The sequence below is a fragment of the Palaemon carinicauda genome, chromosome 10, assembly GCF_036898095.1.
Source record: "Palaemon carinicauda isolate YSFRI2023 chromosome 10, ASM3689809v2, whole genome shotgun sequence".
NCBI classification, from domain to species: domain Eukaryota; kingdom Metazoa; phylum Arthropoda; class Malacostraca; order Decapoda; family Palaemonidae; genus Palaemon; species Palaemon carinicauda.
This window is the reverse complement of record NC_090734.1, coordinates 140,910,257-140,930,121: the sequence shown is the minus strand read 5'-3', so window position 1 is coordinate 140,930,121 and position 19,865 is coordinate 140,910,257. Positions and strand designations below refer to the sequence as shown.

The 19,865-nt window shown below is 35.4% G+C and overlaps 2 protein-coding genes across 2 annotated transcripts in view; both read left to right on the top strand.

Annotated features, from left to right (window-relative positions):
• LOC137648853 (uncharacterized PE-PGRS family protein PE_PGRS46-like) overlaps nucleotides 1-18,263 on the top strand; it is a 52,054-nt gene extending 33,791 nt beyond the window's left edge. Inside the window, exons 11-13 of the mRNA XM_068382018.1 lie at nucleotides 1,786-1,941; nucleotides 6,343-7,212; nucleotides 17,112-18,263. Of these exons, the coding sequence (XP_068238119.1) occupies nucleotides 1,786-1,941; nucleotides 6,343-7,212; nucleotides 17,112-18,133 (2,048 nt within the window). The 3' untranslated portion in view covers nucleotides 18,134-18,263. The remainder of the gene's footprint in view (nucleotides 1-1,785; nucleotides 1,942-6,342; nucleotides 7,213-17,111) is intronic.
• LOC137648576 (uncharacterized) lies at nucleotides 10,852-11,454 on the top strand. The gene is made up of 2 exons (XM_068381487.1): nucleotides 10,852-10,900; nucleotides 11,146-11,454. The coding sequence occupies exons 1-2, from the start codon at nucleotides 10,889-10,891 to the stop codon at nucleotides 11,452-11,454; spliced, it is 321 nt and encodes a 106-aa protein (XP_068237588.1). The 5' UTR covers nucleotides 10,852-10,888.
• Nucleotides 18,264-19,865: the final 1,602 nt, after the last annotated feature.

The window sequence follows — 19,865 nt, the reverse complement described above, 5'->3', positions numbered from 1 at the left end:
ACCTACATCCAAGATACACTTCTGTCCAAAATTAAACTTGAATATGTCTACAGCAAATGGAAAAATAAACAGTCATAAAAATAGTGGATGGTGGAAGAGACAGAGAAGCAAGGTCGTTGTTCTAGTTGTTATTGTAGATTCAGGCAGCTTTGTTCTGTCACGGGCTCTTGCTTCATTCGTAGCCTTATTATGAACTTGTATGGCAGAGAAGAGGAGAAAATGTGGTTAGTTGCAGGATAAGGAAGAGAGACAAAGGCGGTATTGTAATCTCTTTAAACCGGTCTGGTATCCTTCAGTTGAAGGGAAATATTTTAAACAGCTAGTTTCAACTGATGGGGAAAGAACTGAGAAGGGAAGGAAATAAATTTGAAATTGAGTGAAATCTGTGTACTTTAAAGAGAGATGGGTATTCTGAGCATATTTGTTACCCATGACAGATTAAATGACATAGAACAGTAGCGAGACTGGGGGAAAAATAGAGAATATGTCATTCAGGTATTGGAGGAAGGAGGTAATGAGGGAAGTGATCTGACCTTGCGGAATCCAAGGTAAGAATGCATGAATAGATTATTGAGCCTACTTTTCTTTATGGAACTAAAATCTGTGTGTGTACATGTGTGTGTGTGTTGAATACAATGGGTATGTTTTTTTAACATAAGTGACAATCTTGTTAGAGGTGTTGTATAAATCAAATGCTCCTGTGTGAATTGAGAGATGAAAAAGAGTGAGGGGTGTAAATTACTATATACATACACACACACACACACACATATATATATATATATATATATATATATATATATATATATATATATATATATATATATATATATATATATATATATATATATATATATATATATATAAATATATATATATATATGTATGTATACATTTATACATATATAAATATATATGTATATATATAAATATATATATACATATATATATATATATATATATATATATATATATATATATATATATATATATATATATATATATATATAAAATGTTTGTGTGTGTGCGTGTGTGGGTCTATATATATGCATATGTGTGTGCTCACGCATGTCTATGTATGCTCATACATATATATATAAAAATGTTTACATACACACACACACACACACACACACATATTATATATATATATATATATATATATATATATATATATATATATATATATATATTTCTCTATCTATCTATTCCAGCACAGTTAGGACAAAGGCAATCTTTTTACCACTGTCAAGGCAAAATATCAAAATTCACGGTCAATGCTAAACGAGTCATAAGAGGGCGTGGCCCAGATTAAAACCGAATTGCTAAAATAAAATACCGAATTCTCTTTCGTCTATGCTCCCTATAAAAGCCAGATTTTGGGGCAGTTTAGGCACAGTTATCAACAGCCTCCTCCTATCTCCACTACAACAATCATATCCACAGAGATGAAAGTCTTGGTAAGACCTGAAATTTTGGTTTTTGTGATAGATTTTTGTTTTTATCAGATATTCATTTATATTTCAGGATATTTCTGAAGTTTTTCTATGGTGCAATGCGATTCTTACCTTCAGCTGTTTACAAATATGACTTCAGCGTGTGTGTGCATATCTATGAATGTTTTGCTGAAATTTTTGTGGGTTGGGTCCACTAGTAATAAACTAATTCCTAAGTTAACTTTCGAGAGATACTTAAAGATGTAATCGATTCAGGTCGTCGCAATGTTGGTGGTTTTGGCTGCTGCCCAACAAAAGCGCTCAGCCGATCCTGGAATTGGAATTGGAGGACTTGGCAGTCTTGGAGGTCTTGGAGGAGGACTGGGAGGAATCGGGCACGGGCTAGTTGGCGGATTGGGAGGTCTTGGAGGCGGATTGGGAGGCCTTGGAGGCGGATTGGGAGGCCTTGGAGGCGGATTGGGAGGCCTTGGAGCTGGACTTGGAGGTGGATTGGGAGGCCTTGGAGGTCTTGGAGGTGGACTCGGCCATGGAATAGGACTAGGAGCTGGACTTGGAGGTCTTGGAGGATTCGGTCGCTAACATCCATGCATATTTGGAGTATGAGTTTTCTTGATCAATCTCGCATAAATGTGCTAAAAAAAAAAAAAGTATCTCTTAAAAGTCAAGATTTTAATCTTAATTCAGGGATAACACATAATGTTATAGGAAATTGATTCTATTTTTGTATGGATATAAAGTTTAAAGATTTGAATTATGTTGTTTATAACATTTAACCTGATTATGTCTTTCAGTTATTGTATAAAGTACTGTAAATATAATTTACTTGCAGCACTAAGTACTTTAATTCTATATCCTTTGGATTTGAAAACAGTCTTATAATGATTTATAAGTCAAATTCAACAGAAATCCACAATTATCGACTTCTTTCGGTGCAAAGGACTGTGCTGGTATTAGGACAAAATAATTTATTTTAACAAACATTTCAGCAAAGTGCTAATGCATTTACTACCTCGAAAAATAAATTATAAAATCACGTCGAATTTAGATAATTTTAATGTGAATTATGAATTACCCTTTGACGAAATAAACTAAATTTATTAAAACGATTTGATCATTGTTATAAGGGACATTAAATCTATAATTCTAATTACTGTAAACTAAATTCTATACCAGCTGTCTTATGCAATCTTTCTCAGAACTTTCATCACCATTCCTTAATTTCATAATCACTTTTATCTTTCACTACTGCATAATATAGAAAAAATTTAAATCCTTTGCCACTGAAAATTTAGCACATCAAATTCTAGATATTTTTAATCATCGTAAGTGCACAAACCACAGTATAAAATTAAATTTATTAAAATTTGTTTATGGAAGTATGTTTTATCAAATATATAAAACTGTCAGATGGTTTTTAGAAACCACATGAGATCATCCATATCTTAAAGGATTCTATCTTAAAGATTATATATATATATATATATATATATATATATATATATATATATATATATATATATATATATATATATATATATATATATATATATATACAAGAGCGACAACAACAAAAAATACTGCAAGACTAAGGCGTCAATTATATCCTTATTCTTGTCTGGGTTTTGGCCAATTTTCATTACTATGTCGGCCAGTGCATATGGGTGATGATGGGAAACTTTAGTCGGGCCGCTCAAAGCATACCAACCTAGTAAGGGTGTCCCTGACTTCTACAGCTTTGTTCATCATGGCAATAAACAAACCCTTTTACTACCTTGAAGTATCCCCACTCAGAAATGATATATATATATATATATATATATATATATATATATATATATATATATATATATATATATATATATATATATATATATATATATATATATATATATATATGTATGTGTGTATTCATATGTATATAATGATGAAGAGGACAACAAGAAGTCTTTGAATCAACTCTCATCTTTATCTTATAAATCAACGTTTCGGGAATCTATTCCCATCATCAGGTATACATAAAACACGAAATGAGAAGAGTAATGTTGCAGTATTTGCCAGTAAAATCTATCAGGCTATGAGCTGGGCTTGAACTCTGAACCCCAAGATTGAGAGCCGCTAAAGACCCCACTAGGCTACTGCACATTTTGTCACTAGCATATAAAGAAGAATGAAATACTTTGGAGGAATAAACACAGATAAATGAGGCATTGAACGATTATTATTATGATAAAATATTCGCATTAAGAGCTTTCTGAAGAGAATGAAGTCTTGAGACTCTTGAGGATTTTCAAAAGCTCACATAGAATATGTGACATCAGAAGCAAAGTTGAATCATACATTAGTATTAGGGATTAGTATGACGATGCATTTAAACATTAATATAGCAGTGCGTGCGGTTTGAAAATTCTCACCGTCCGGTTATTCTGCCGCTCGGTAATCTCCTGCAGCATGTGAAGGGCCTCATTGATCTACTGTGTATTGATTTCTAAACCGTATGGTTATTTCTCGCAGTGTGTGAAGGGGCTCATTGATCTACTGTATATTGATTTCTAAACCACACGGTTATCTCCCGTACCGTGTGAAGGGCCTCATTGATCTACTGTATATTAATTTCTAAACCCCATGGTAGTTTTCCGCAGCGTGTGAAGGGCCTCATTGATCTACTGTATATTGATTTCTAAAACGAACGGTTATTTCCCGCAGCATATGAAGGGCCTCATTGATCTACTGTATATTGATTTCTAAACCGTATGGTTATTTCACGCAGCGTGTGAAGGGCCTCATTGATCTACTGTATATTGATTTCTAAACCGCACGGTTATTTTCCACAGCGTGTGAAGGGCCTCATTGATCTAATGTATATTGATTTCTAAACTGTAGTGTTATTTCCCGCAGCGTGTGAAGGGTCTCATTGATCAACTGTATATTGATTCCTAAACCGCATGGTTATTTCCCACAGCGTGTGAAGGGCCTCATTGATCTACTGTATATTGATTTCTAAACCGGTCGTGTGAAGCGGACCTAAGGAAGTATTTGCGGAGAGTTGTAAAAAGGGAGAAACGCCAGTAGTTAGTTGGTATATTTACAAATGAGATTATGATATATTGTATTGAAACTTCAATCAAACGGGATTGAAGTGAGGTAGATAATAGGGGACTTGTGGTAGAACACTTATCAGAATTATAGAAAAGTAAAATTGATAAGTAACTCGGGTAATAGCATGAAAGGACTTCATTAGGACGTTAGATAAGTTTAGCAATAAGTAGAATAAAAGATAGAGACGCGATCTGGAAGCATGAATAGATAATGTGGTAGGAGTTAGTTTGTTAAAAACGGTGATAAAACTTATATATTGGTAGAAAAATTTGTGTAAAATTAGTTCGGAGAGACTGTAAAATTAAGCGTTAAACAATGTATGTATCTTATGTCCATGTAAACAGATAAAAATCTGGTGTTAAATTCTTTATATTGGTAGAAAAACTTGTGCGAGATTAGTTCGGAGAGACTGTAAAATTGGCGTTGAACAATGTGTCATGTGTCCATGTAGATAGTGTTAATTAGATGAGGAAAAGGTGTTAATGAAGCATAGTATAGCATAGATGAAAAATTAATAGAATATTTAGATTTGACGTGTCAGAAATATTGCATAAATAAGGCTGTTACATCCAGAAAAACGAGTTCTTGTGAGAGAGAAAGTATCGGTGGTGTTGTACATTAAAATTAATATAATTATTATTAATATTAAAATTATTATTATTATTAAAATTATTAAAATTATCATTATTAAAATTATTAAAAATATTATTAGATTAGTTCACCAAGCTTTCAACTGTGCTCCACAAGGCACTATAAGAGTTGGAGGACCAAGGCCTACATGGCTGAGGACTATGGAGCGTAAAGTAGATGATGAATGGAGAACCATTGATTTAAAGGCTGAAGATAGAGACGTCTAGCAAAATCTAAACGAGACCCTTTGCGTCAATAGGCATAGGAGGAGATGATGATGATGATGATTAATTTTATTAAAGATATTATTATCATTCAAATGAATAAAATTACTATTATTAAAATTATCAAAATTGTTCTGGTCCAGAAGAAGCAAATAGAGTTTTAACAGAATCGATCCCATGTAAGCTTGCTACCATCTTAAAAAATGAGAGAGAGAGAGAGAGAGAGAGAGAGAGAGAGAGAGAGAGAGAGAGAGAGAGAGAGAGAGAGAGAGAGATGAACTATGTCTAAGACCATGTGGTAAATCAAGGACATCTCTGGACTCCCAGTTTCATGGTCAGTGACATCATTTCTTGAACTCTGGGTGTGGTTGGGGATTTTTGGGAAAAGGATAATACTTCCATTGTTTTTTCTGTATATAAAAGATGTTCTGGACGTGGCTTACCATAACAGAGACAGCCTTCATTCAGCAGAGATATACTGCTGAAGCGATAGATAATGAGGTCTTTGGTAAGAAGTTTTTAACGTTGTGCTTTAAAATATATGGATGTATTACTAAATCTAATTACTGAATGCCTTGCTATATGCATTTATTCCGTGTATCACTTTGCATAACTGAAGTCCATTAATCTTATCTAATTCGGTATTAGCCTTTCAACACTGTCGAAATGATTGCGATAATTACTGTTAGATTATTTTGAACATATCAAATTTAATGTACAGAATGTTTAAAGCAACATTTCTCTATATGATTATGATAATATACCAGCAGTTATACAAATGTTTTACATGATAATATAAACAACATTATTCCTCAACCTCTCTTTCTTTTTATACGGTATTATAATATGAGATAATTAAGCTAGATGTATGCTTCAGTTTGCAGTCCTTTTGGTGGCCTTTGTGGCTGATGCAGCTCCTGGAATCGGCTATGGAGGTCTTGGGGGACTTGGTGGCATTGGATTAGGAGGTCTTGGATTCAATGGAGGATACGGTGGTGGATACGGTGGCTACGGTGGTCTCCTGAGTGCTGATAACTATGCCAATGGATACAGCAATTCCAATGGATACAATCATGGAAACTACATTGGAAACCAGTATGGAGGATTGGGTGGACTGTCACATGGCCATCTGAACAAACATTTCCTTGGAAAACGAAGTGCTGATCCAGAGCCAGGATTACCCATTGGAGGGCTAGGCGGGCTGGGCTACGGAGGCCTTGGTCTCGGTGGTCTTGGTTTGGGACTTAATGCAGGACATGGTGGTGGATATGGCGGCTACGGAGGTCTTTTGAGTGCCGGTAACTATGCCAATGGATACAGTAATTCCAATGGATACAATCATGGAAACTTTATTGGAAACCAGTATGGAGGATTAGGTGGACTGTCACATGGCCATCTGAACAAACACTTCCTCGGCAAACGAAGCGCTGATCCAGAGCCAGGATTACCCCTTGGAGGGCTAGGCGGACTGGGCTATGGAGGTCTCGGTCTCGGTGGACTAGGGTTGGGACTTAACGGAGGACATGGTAGTGGTTATGGTGGCTACGGAGGTCTCTTGAGTGCTGGTAATTATGCCAATGGATACAGCAATTCCAATGGATACAATCATGGAAACTTTATTGGAAACCAGTATGGAGGATTAGGTGGACTGTCACATGGCCATCTGAACAAACATTTCCTCGGCAAACGAAGCGCTGATCCAGAGCCAGGATTACCCCTTGGAGGGCTAGGTGGACTGGGCTATGGAGGTCTCGGTCTCGGTGGACTAGGGTTGGGACTTAACGCAGGACATGGTGGTGGATATGGTGGCTACGGAGGTCTCCTGAGTGCTGGTAATTATGCCAATGGATACAGCAATTCCAATGGATACAATCATGGAAACTACATTGGAAACCAGTATGGAGGATTAGGTGATCTATCCCACGGTCACACCCACTTACTGGGAAAGTAAAAGGTTGACCTTTAACCCGTGTCTCAGCCTTTGAAAGAACATCTCGTCAGACCTGTATATGAATTCTTAATCGAAACCTGAAGCTATTTAGAAATGATATTTTCTTTGGATTTTTTTTTATATTGTACATTATGAGCATTTATAAATATACTTATATCTTTGCAGCAAATCTTCTTGTTTCTTTAATTATTTCTTTTACCTGGAAGGAAATCCACAGTCACCCACATTAAAACTGAATGTCAAATGATTTATCATCAAAGAATAAACTAATAAGACATGCATGATTATATTTATAATTTTCTAGTGAGAGTAATCTAAATTATATCTTTTTGTGTAAAATTATTTTATTATTCGAACTCATATTTCATTTTAATAATCTTTGACTGCGATAATACAGCATCCCGTATATGCTTAGCATATTCTGGAGATATTAAGAGGAAATTATTTGTTCTCAAATTACCAGATATAAAAAACGGAATATTATTACCAGTAGTGCTCACTTATAAAAATACATACATTTTTAGTATATTGAATGCTTCATAATTTATCAAAGTTGTGTGCAGGCCTACATATATTATGTATTCGAATGTATACTATTTTCTCATTATATATATATATATATATATATATATATATATATATATATATATATATATATATATATATATATATATATATATATATATATATATATTTATGTATATATATATATATATATATATATATATATATATATATATATATATATATATATATATATATTATATGCATAATTTCATGTATGCAGACAGGATATTAGAATATATCCTGCTAGATTCAGAGATGGTTCTGATAGCTACAGCAAAGCATTGACATCGAAAAAATCCTGTTTATTCATCCGGATGCATCTCAAAATTGAATACAAACTCTTGGTAATCCTATACATAAGATCCTCAAAAAAAAGTCATCAAAACCATTGATAAACCTTCAATAGAGCTTGTGGACAAAGGCAAATGTTGCTTAAACCCCTGTAAGAAACCATTTTTCTCCAGACCCTTTTTTTCGAAAATAAATCAGAATACCAGATCTTCACTAATTAAGACAATATTATTGAATGAATCCCTAAGTTCCAATGGTAATATGATAATTTCTAGATATAAAACCTCAGTAAGTGCCGGTTAAACTCCAAGTTAGTCATGAGCTTTATGCTGGGGACACACTTACGCGGTAGGCCTTGGGCATCAGAGGAGATATGGTAAAATCTAGAAAATTTGAATACCGCAGGCACTTTCAGGTTATATTCTAGCACATATTTTTTGAAAAGTAAGACACCGCGGCATACAGGACTCATAATGCAGAGTAGGGGACCAGGGAAGATGAACATCTCTGGTACAGAGCTATAAGGGCAATACATGGGGATACATCGCCATATGATACACAGCTGTATATGGGATCTCATTGCAGTGGGCAAGTTGTAACATCTCAATTGGTTGGGCACTTTGCGTGAATGATCTTTGTGTAAGAGATATACATGAGATATGGATCACAGCATGTGTGATCCACGGGAGTCCCGTATATAAAAAGGCACCACCAATAAATAGGATCTTTAGATGAAGCAAATAGAGTAGACGGTTATCTTTGGTCAGTGATTGTACACACGCACACACACACACTCTCTCAATTTGAGGTAGATTTGGGTTTATAATTCTCAAATCTGTACAAGGGAGTTATTATTATAATTTGATATAAAAGGATACTAGATTTTAACCATAATTAATCAATGCAGTGTTCAGATACAAAGCTTGACCGTGGATGGCGTACCGCCGCTCCTAGTTTGTATATCAGTACTGAATGCAAGCACAGTGATGCATGTTGCCACATCTTTCATAGGGAGGTATACCACATATATAGTTTTGAGAGGTAATTAGGTTAGCAATAACGGTGGAACAGAACACATATAATGCGATGCATTATCTCCTTGTATGCGTTGTACCGCAGGTGCCCAACCATCACCGCACGCTAGGTGAAAAAAAATGGAGCAGGTTTCATTTTGTCTGCCAGTGTAGCGACGGAGCGTGGCAAACTGGGATGTATCGCACATGTGACGACGCTCATCTTGGTCATTGGGACTTAGCATGAAACACACCCGGGATGAATGGGGATGTGTGGCGATATGATCAAAATTTAGCTAAAATCCACATCTAATCGCATTGCCATGGATGTATCGCCCAAGTGTGACCCTAGCATTGAAATTCTCTATACTTCTAAAGAAAGCTTAATACCTCTATCCAAGATACACTTCTGTCAAAAATTAAACTTGAATATGTGTACAGCAAATGGGAAAATAAAGTCATAAAAATGGTGGATGGTAGAATAGACAGAGAAGCAGGGTCGTTGTTCTAGTTGTTATTGTAGATTCAGGCAGCCTTGTTCTGTCACGGCCTTTTGCTTCATTCGTTGCCTTATTATGAACTTGTATGGCAGAGATGGGGAGAAAATGTGGTTAGTTGCAGGATAAGGAAGAGAGAGACAGGCAGTAGTGTAATGTCTTTACACCGGTCTGATACCCTTCAGTTGAAGGGAAATATCTTAAACAGCTAATTTCAACTGAGGGGGAAAGAACCGAGAAGAGAAGGAAATAAATTTAAAGTTGAGTGAAATTTGTGTACTTTAAAGAGAGATGAGTATTCTGAGCATATTTGTTACCCATGAGAGATTAAATGAGATAGAACAGTAGCGAGGCTGGCGGGAAAAATAGAGAATATGTAATTTAGGTATTGGAGGAAGGAGGTAAATTAGGGAAGTGATCTGACCTTGTGGAATCCAAGGTAAGAATGCATGAACAGATTGTTGAGCCTATTTTTCTTTATGGAACTGAAGTGTGTGTGTATGTGTGTGTCTGTGTGAGTGTGTTGAATACAAAAGGAAAGGGTGGCCATAATGGGTATGTTTTTTTTAGTATAAGTGACAATCTTGTTAGAGGTGTTGTATATATCAAATGCTCCTGTGTGTATTGAGAGAAGAAAAAGAGTGAGGAGTGTAAATGACTATATCTATCTATCTATCTATCTATATATATATATATATATATATATATATATATATATATATATATATATATATATATATATATATATATATATATATATGTTTGTGTGTGCGTGTGTTGGTCTATATATATATATATATATATATATATATATATATATATATATATATATATATATATATATATATATACACATATATATACGTGTGTGTGTATGTGTATGTGTGTGTGTTTGTGTATGTGCTCATGCATGTCTATGTATACTCCGAATTATACATAAATGTGTTTTATATATACACACACATCATATATTTTTCTTTCTATCTATTCCATCATAGCTAGTGCAAAGGCAATTTTTTTTTTACCACTGTCAAGGCAAAATACTAAAATTCACGGTCATTGCTAAACGATTCATAAGAGGGCGTGGCCCAGATTAAAACCAAATTCCTAAAATAAAATACAGCCTCCTCCTGTCTCCACTACAACAATCATATCCACAGAGATGAAAGTCTTGGTGAGATGAAATTTGGGTTTTCGTGATAGATTTTTTATCAGATATTTATTTATATTTGAAGTATTTCTGAAGTTTTTATATGGTGCAATGAGATTACTACCTTTAGCTGTTTATAATCATGATTTTAGCATGTGTGAACATATCTATAAATAGTTTGCCGTAATTTTTGGCGGGTCGCGTACACTAGTAATAAACTAATGCCTAAGTTAACTTCCGAGAGATTTTTAAAGATGTAATCGATTCAGGTCGTCGCAATGTTGGTGGTTTTGGCTGCTGCCGAACAAAAGCGCTCAGCCGATCCTGGAATTGGAATTGGAGGACTTGGCAGCCTTGGAGGTCTTGGAGGAGGACTGGGAGGAATCGGGCACGGGCTAGTTGGTGGATTGGGAGGTCTTGGAGGCGGATTGGGAGGCCTTGGAGGCGGATTGGGAGGCCTTGGAGGCGGATTGGGAGGCCTTGGAGCTGGACTTGGAGGTGGATTGGGAGGCCTTGGAGGTCTTGGAGGTGGACTCGGCCATGGAATAGGACTAGGAGCTGGACTTGGAGGTCTTTGAGGATTCGGTCGCTAACATCCATGCATATTTGGAGTATGAGTTTTCTTGATCAATCTCGCATAAATGTGCTAAAAAAAAATAAAAAGAATCTCTTGAAAGTCAAGATTTTTATCTTAATTCAGGAATAACACATAATGTTATAGGAAATTGATTCTATTTTTGTATGGATATAAAGTTTAAAGATTTGAATTATGTTGTTTATAACATTTAACCAGATTATGTCTTTCAGTTATTGTATAAATTACTGTAAATATAATTTACTTGCAGCACTAAGTACTTTAATTCTATATCCTTTGGATTTGAAAACAGACTTATAATGATTTATAAGTCAAATTCAACAGAAATCCACAATTATCGACTTCTTTCGGTGCAAAGGACTGTGCTGGTATTAGGCCAAAATAATTTATTTTAACAAACATTTCAGCAAAGTGCTAATGCATTTACTGCCTCGAAAAATAAATTATAAAATCATGTCGAATTTAGATAATTTCAATATGAATATTGAATTACCCTTTGACGAAATAAACTAAATTTATTAAAACGATTTGATCATTGTTATAAGGGACATTAAATCTATAATTCTAATTACTGTAAACTAAATTCTATATCGGGTGTCTTATGCAATCTTTCTCAGAACTTTCATCACCATTCCTTAATTTCATAATCACTCTGATCTTTCACTACTGCATAATATAGAAAAAATTTAAATCCTTTCCCATTGAAAATTTAGCACATCAAATTCTAGATATTTTCAATCATCGTAAGTGCACAAACCACAGTATAAAATGAAATTTATCAAAATTTGTTTATGGAAGTATGTTTTATCAAATATATAAAACTGTCAGATGGTTTTTAGAAACCACATGAGATCATACATATCTTAAAGGATTCTATCTTAAAGAATAAATATGTATATATATATATATATATATATATATATATATATATATATATATATATATATATATATATATATATATAAGAACAACAACAACAACAAATACTGCAAGACTAAGGCGTCAATTATGTCCTTATTCGTGTCTGGGTTTTGGCCAAATTTCATTACTATGTCGGCCAGTGCATATGGGTGATGATGGGAAACTTTAGTCGGGCCGCTCAAAGCATACCAACCTAGTAAGGGTGTCCATGACTAGTACAGCTTTGTTCATCATGGCGATAAACAAACCCTTTTGCCACGTTGAGGTATCCCCACTCAGAAATATATATATATATATATATATATATATATATATATATATATATATATATATATATATATATATATATATATATATATATATATATATACATATATATATATATATATATATATATATATATATATATATATATATATATATATATATATACAGTATATATATATATATAATATATATATATATATATATATATATATATATATATATATATATATATATATATATATATCTATATATATATATATATATATATATATATATATATATATATATATATATATATTCATATATATATAATGATGAAGAGGACAGCAACAAGTCTTCGAATAATCTCTCATCTTTATCTTATAAATAAACGTTTTGGGAATCTATTCCCATCAACAGGGATACATAAAACACGAAATGAGAAGAGTAATGTTGCGGTATTTGCCAGTAAAATCTATCAGGCTCTGAGCTGGGCTTGAACTCTGAACCCCCATATTGAGAGTCGCTAATGACCCCACTAGGCTAATGCACATTTTGTCACTAGTGTGTAAAGAAGAATGAAATACTTTGGAGAAATAAACGCAGATAAACGAGGCATTGAACGATTATTATTATGATAAAAGATTCGCATTAAGAGCTTTCTGAAGAGAATGAAGTCTTGAGACTCTTGAGGATTTTCAAAAGCTCACAGAAAATATGTGACATCAGAAGCAAACTTGAATCATACATTAGTATTAGGGATTAGTATGACGGTGCATTTAAACATTAATATAGCAGTGCATGTGGTTGGGAAATTCCGACCCTCCGGTTATTCTGCCGCTTGGTTATCTCCCGCATCGTGTGAATGGCCTCATTGATCTACTGTAAATTGATTTCTAAACCGCACGGTTATTTCCCGCAGCGTGTGAATGGCCTCATTGATCTACTGTAGATTAATTTCTAAACTGCACGGTTATTTCCCGCAGCGTGTGAAGGGCCTCATTGATCTACTGTATATTGATTTCTAAACCGTACGGTTATTTCCCTCAGCGTGTGAAGGGCCTCATTGATCTACTGTATATTGATTTCTAAACCGCACGATTATTTCCCACAGAGTGTGAAGGGCCTCATTGATCTACTGTATATTGATTTCTAAACCGTACGGTTATTTCGCGCAGCGTTTGAAGGGCCTTATTGATCTACTGTATATTGATTTCTAAACCGCACGGTTATTTCCCGCAGCGTATGAAGGGCCTCATTGATCTACTGTATATTGATTTCTAAACCATAAGGTTATATCATGCAGCGTGTGAAGGGCCTCATTGATCTACTGTATATTGATTTCTAAACCGCATGGTTATTCCCCACAGCGTGTGAAGGGGCACATTGATCTACCCGATATTGATTCCTAAACCATAAGGTTATTTCCCGCAGTGTGTGAAGGGCCTCATTGATCTACTGTATATTGATTTCTAAACCACATGGTTATTTCTCGCAGCGTGTGAAGGGCCACATTGATCTACTGTATATTGATTTCTGAACCGCAGTTATTTCCTGCAGCATATGAAGGGCCTCAATGATCTACTGTATATTGATTTCTAAACCGCACGGTTATTTCCCGCAGCGTATGAAAGGCCTCATTGATCTACTGTATATTGATTTCTAAACCATAAGGTTATATCATGCAGCGTGTGAAGGCCCTCATTGATCTACTGTAAATTGATTTCTAAACCATACGGTTATTTCACGCAGCGTGTGAAGGGCCTCATTGATCTACTGTATATTGATTTCTAAAACGCACGGTTATTTCCCGCAGCGTGTGAAGGGCCTCATTAATCGACTGTATATTGATTCCTAAACCGCATGGTTATTTCCCGCAGCGTGCGAAGGGCCTCATTGATCTACTGTATATTGATTTCTAAACCGCACGGTTATTTCCCACAGCGTGTGAAGGGCCTCATTGATTTACTGTATATTGATTTCTAAACCGCATGGTTATTTCCCACAGCGTGTGAAGGGCCTCATTGATCTACTGTATTTTGATTTCTAAACCGCACGGTTTCAAACCGCTCGTGTGAAGCGGACCTATGGGAGTATGTACGGAGAGTTGTAAAAAAAAAAAAAACGCCAGTAGTTAGTTGGTATATTTACAAATGAGATTATGATATATTGTATTGAGACTTCAATCAAACTGGATTGAAGTGAAGTAGATAATAGGGGACTTGTGATAGAATACGTATCAGAATTATAGAAAAATAAAATTGATAAGTAACTCTGGTAGTAGTATGCAAGGACTTCATTAGGACGTTAGATAAGTTTAGCAATAAGTAGACTAAAAGATTCAATATGATCTAAAGAGACGCGATCTGGAAGCATGAATAGATAATGTGTTAGGAGTTAGTTTCTTAAAAACGGTGATAAAACTTTTATATTGGTAGAAAACCTTGAATGAGATTAGTTCGGAGAGACTGTAAAATTAGCGTAAACAATGTATGTATCATATGTCCATGTAAACAGATAAAAATCTGGTGTTAAATTCTTTATATTGGTAGAAAAACTTGAGTGAGATTAGTTCGGAGAGACTGTAAAATTAGCGTAAACAATGTATGTATCATATGTCCATGTAAACAGATAAAAATCTGGTGTTAAATTCTGTATATTGGTAGAAAAACTTGAGTGAGATTAGTCCGGAGAGACTGTAAAATTAGCGTTAAACAATGTATGTATCATATGTCCATGTAAACAGATAAAAATTTAGTGTTAAATTTTTTATATTGGTAGAGAAACTTATGTGAGATTAGTTCGTAGAGACTGTAAAATTAGCGTTGAACTATGTGTCTTGTGTCCATGTAAACAGTGTTAATTAGATGAATAAAAGGTGTTAATAAAGCATAGTATACAGTAGTATAGATGAAAAAATTAATAGAATATTTAGATTTGACGTGTCAGAAGTATTGCATAAATAAGGCTGTTACATCCAGAAAAACGAGTTCTTGTAAGAGGGAAATTATCGGTGGTGGTGATCATTAAAATTAATATAATTTTTATTAATATTAAAATTATTACTACTAATGAAATTATTATTATTAAAATTATTAAAAATATTATTAGATTAGATCACCAAGCTTTCAACTGTGCTCCACAAGGCACTGGAAGAGTTGGAGGACCAAGGCCTACATGGCTGAGGACTATGACGCGTAAAGTAGATGATAAATGGAGAACCACTGATTTAAAAGCTGAAGATAGAGACGACTAGCGAATTCTGAACGAAACCCTTTGCGTCAATAGGCATAAGAGGAGATAATGATGATGATGATGATGATTAATTTTATTAAAGATATTATTATCATTCAAAAGAATAAAATTAATATTATTAAAATTATCAAAATTGTTCTGGTCCAGAAGAAGCAAATAGGGTTTTAACGGAATCGATCCCATTTAAGCTTGCTACCATCTTAAGAAAATGATTGCGAGAGAGAGAGAGAGAGAGAGAGAGAGAGAGAGAGAGAGAGAGAGAGAGAGAGAGAGAGAGAGGGAGAGAGAGAGAGAGAGAGAGAGAGAGAGAAATGAACTATGTCTAAGACCATGTGGTAAATCAAGGACATCGCTGGACTCCCGGTTTCATGGTCAGTGACATCATTTTTTTGAACTATAGGTGTGGTTGGGGATTTTTCGGAAAAGGATCATACTTCCATTGTTTTTTCTGTATATAAAAGACGTTCTGGACGTGGCTTACCATAACAGAGACAGCCTTCACTCAGCAGAGATCTACTGCTGAACCGATAGATAATGAGGTCTTTGGTAAGAGGAAAAATTTAGTTATGCTTTCAAACATGTATATTTATACATAGGTTTAATTACTGAATACCTTGCTTTATGCATTTGCACCGTATATTTATTTGAATATATAAAGTCCATTAATCTCATTTTTTTCGGTATTAGCATTTCAACACTACTTAATTTGAGATTGTTTTGAACATATGGAATTTATCATACTGAATGTTTAAAGCAACATTTCCCTTTATAAATATGATAATATACCAGCAGTTATACAAATGTTTCACATGATAATATAAACAACATTATTCCTTTATCTCTCTCTCTCTTATAAGAAAAGATAAGATAAGATAAGATAAGATATTTAAACTAGATGTATGCTTCAGTTCGCAGTCTTTTTGGTGGCCTTTGTGGCTGATGCAGCTCCTGGAATCGGACTTGGGGGACTCGGTGGAATTGGATTAGGTGGTCTTGGATTCAATGGTGGATTCGGTGGTGGATATGGTAGCTACGGTGGTCTCCTGAGTGCTGGTAACTATGCCAATGGATACAGCAATTCCAATGGATACAATCATGGAAACTACATTGGAAACCAGTATGGAGGATTGGGTGGACTGTCTCATGGCCATCTGAACAAACATTTCCTCGGAAAACGAAGTGCTAATCCAGAGCCAGGATTACCAATCGGAGGACTAGGTGGACTGGGCTATGGAGGTCTCGGTCTCGGTGGTCTTGGTTTGGGACTTAACGCAGGACATGGTGGTGGATATGGTGGCTACGGAGGTCTGTTGAGTGCCGGTAACTATGCCAATGGATACAGCAATTCTAATGGATACAATCATGGAAACTACATTGGAAACCAGTATGGAGGATTGGGTGGACTGTCACATGGCCATCTGAACAAACATTTCCTCGGAAAACGAAGTGCTGATCCAAAGGCAGGATTACCAATTGGAGGACTAGGTGGACTGGGGTATGGAGGTCTCGGTCTCGGTGGACTAGGGTTGGGTCTTAACGCAGGACATGGTGGTGGATATGGTGGCTACGGAGGTCTCTTGAGTGCTGGTAATTATGCCAATGGATACAGCAATTCCAATGGATACAATCATGGAAACTTTATTGGAAACCAGTATGGAGGATTGGGTGGACTGTCACATGGCCATCTGAACAAACATTTCCTCGGAAAACGAAGTGCTGATCCAAAGCCAGGATTACCAATTGGAGGACTAGGTGGACTGGGCTATGGAGGTCTCGGTCTCGGTGGACTAGGGTTGGGTCTTAACGCAGGACATGGTGGTGGATATGGTGGCTACGGAGGTCTCTTGAGTGCTGGTAATTATGCCAATGGATACAGCAATTCCAATGGATACAATCATGGAAACTTTATTGGAAACCAGTATGGAGGATTGGGTGGACTGTCACATGGCCATCTGAACAAACATTTCCTCGGAAAACGAAGTGCTGATCCAAAGCCAGGATTACCAATTGGAGGACTAGGTGGACTGGGCTATGGAGGTCTCGGTCTCGGTGGACTAGGGTTGGGTCTTAACGCAGGACATGGTGGTGGATATGGTGGCTACGGAGGTCTCTTGAGCGCTGGTAACTATGCCAATGGATACAGCAATTCCAATGGATACAATCATGGAAACTTTATTGGAAACCAGTATGGAGGATTAGGTGGTCTATCCCACGGTCACACCCAATTACTGGGAAAGTAAAAGGTTGACCTTTAACCCGTGTCTCAGCCTTTGAAAGAACATCTCGTCAGACCTGTATATGAATTCTTAATCGAAACCTAAAGCTATTTAGAAATGATATTTTCTTTGGATTTTTTTATTTTGTACATTATGAGCGTTTATAAATATACTTATGTATTTGCAGCAAATTTTCTTGTTTCTTTAATTATTTCTTTTACCTGGAAGTAAATCCACAGTCACCTACATTAAAACTGAATATCAAATGATTTATTATCAAAAAAATTAAGATAAACTAATAGGTCATGCATGATTATATTTATAATTTTCAAGTGAGAGTAATCTAAATTCTATCCTTTTGTATAAAATAATTTTATTATTCGAACTCATATTTCATTTTAATAATCTTTGACTGCGATAATACAGCATCCCGTATATGCTTAGCATATTCTGGACATATTAAGAGGAAATTATTTGTTCTCAAATTACCAGATATGAAAACAAAATATTGTTATTACTAGTAGTGCTCACTTATAAAAATACATACATTTTTAGTATATTGAATGCTTCATAATTTATCAAAGTTGTGTGTGGCCTACACATTTTATGTATTCGAATGTATACTATTTTCTCATTATATATATACATATATATATATATATATATATATATATATATATATATATATATATATATATATATATATATATATATATATATATATATATATATATATATGTATATATATATACATGTATATATATATATGTGAAGATGTCTTTGATTTAGTTAGCAATAACTTCTTAATTAGTCTAGTATCTTACCTCTTCCTTTAGTTTAATATTAATTGAATTTCTCTCAGGAGTTTACATAAGCAAAGTTTCGTGGGTGAGGGATACGAACGCTGGTTTCTTTCTTTACTAGACATAAAAAGGGGTTTGAACAGGCACTTACAAGCAGTCAAAAACAAAAGCGTGGTTTCTACATTAACACTTAGTGATGAACTCAGACGTCTTGACACTGGCTGGAGAATTTGGTGAATCCTGGTTTAGTTAGGCCTAAACGTCATCTATAGGCCTACTGTCGTCGCTGAAGTATAAGCCTTCGTCAGGTGTTGGGAAGGCTGGCGCGAAGTTCTAGACACGCCTTGGTCACTCGGGGACGTCACGCCTCTCGGTCGCTCTGGGACGTCTCGCCAAACGCACTCACAGACACTCAGGTGCGGGCGTAGTAACTTTGTTCGTCGTCCTTCGTTCTCAGGGGTAATTGTTCCCCTGTAATTTCTCGGCTGCTTTAGTATTCTACGTAATCGCCGTCCCTCAATTTGGTATAGGCAGCCGCCATGTGTTGTCGTCAAGGAGACCCGGCAGGTTAAGTAGGTCGTTAGACCTATTATACAGAGTGACTACTAGGAAGAGGGCGAGATGCCGTCTTCTCGTTGCTTATATATGGTCGTCCTGGGCGTGTCAAGCTATCCTTAATCACGTGACTTTTTCCCGGCTTCCACGTCTCATTCGTCTATGTTCCGTTCGACATTCAAGAACGGATCCTGTCGTTTGGGGGGGTTGTTTACGGGAAAGAACCCTGGAGTCAGCGAAATTAGTTGAAAACATCCTACCTAACTCCCGTTCACTCTCCTGTCTCTCCACAACTCTTTCTATATCTTTACAATTACTACTAACTGCATTTGTCTCCCCATTTCTTATCAATTAACAAAACCCACAAATAAAGACATCAATAACATACACAAACCTTC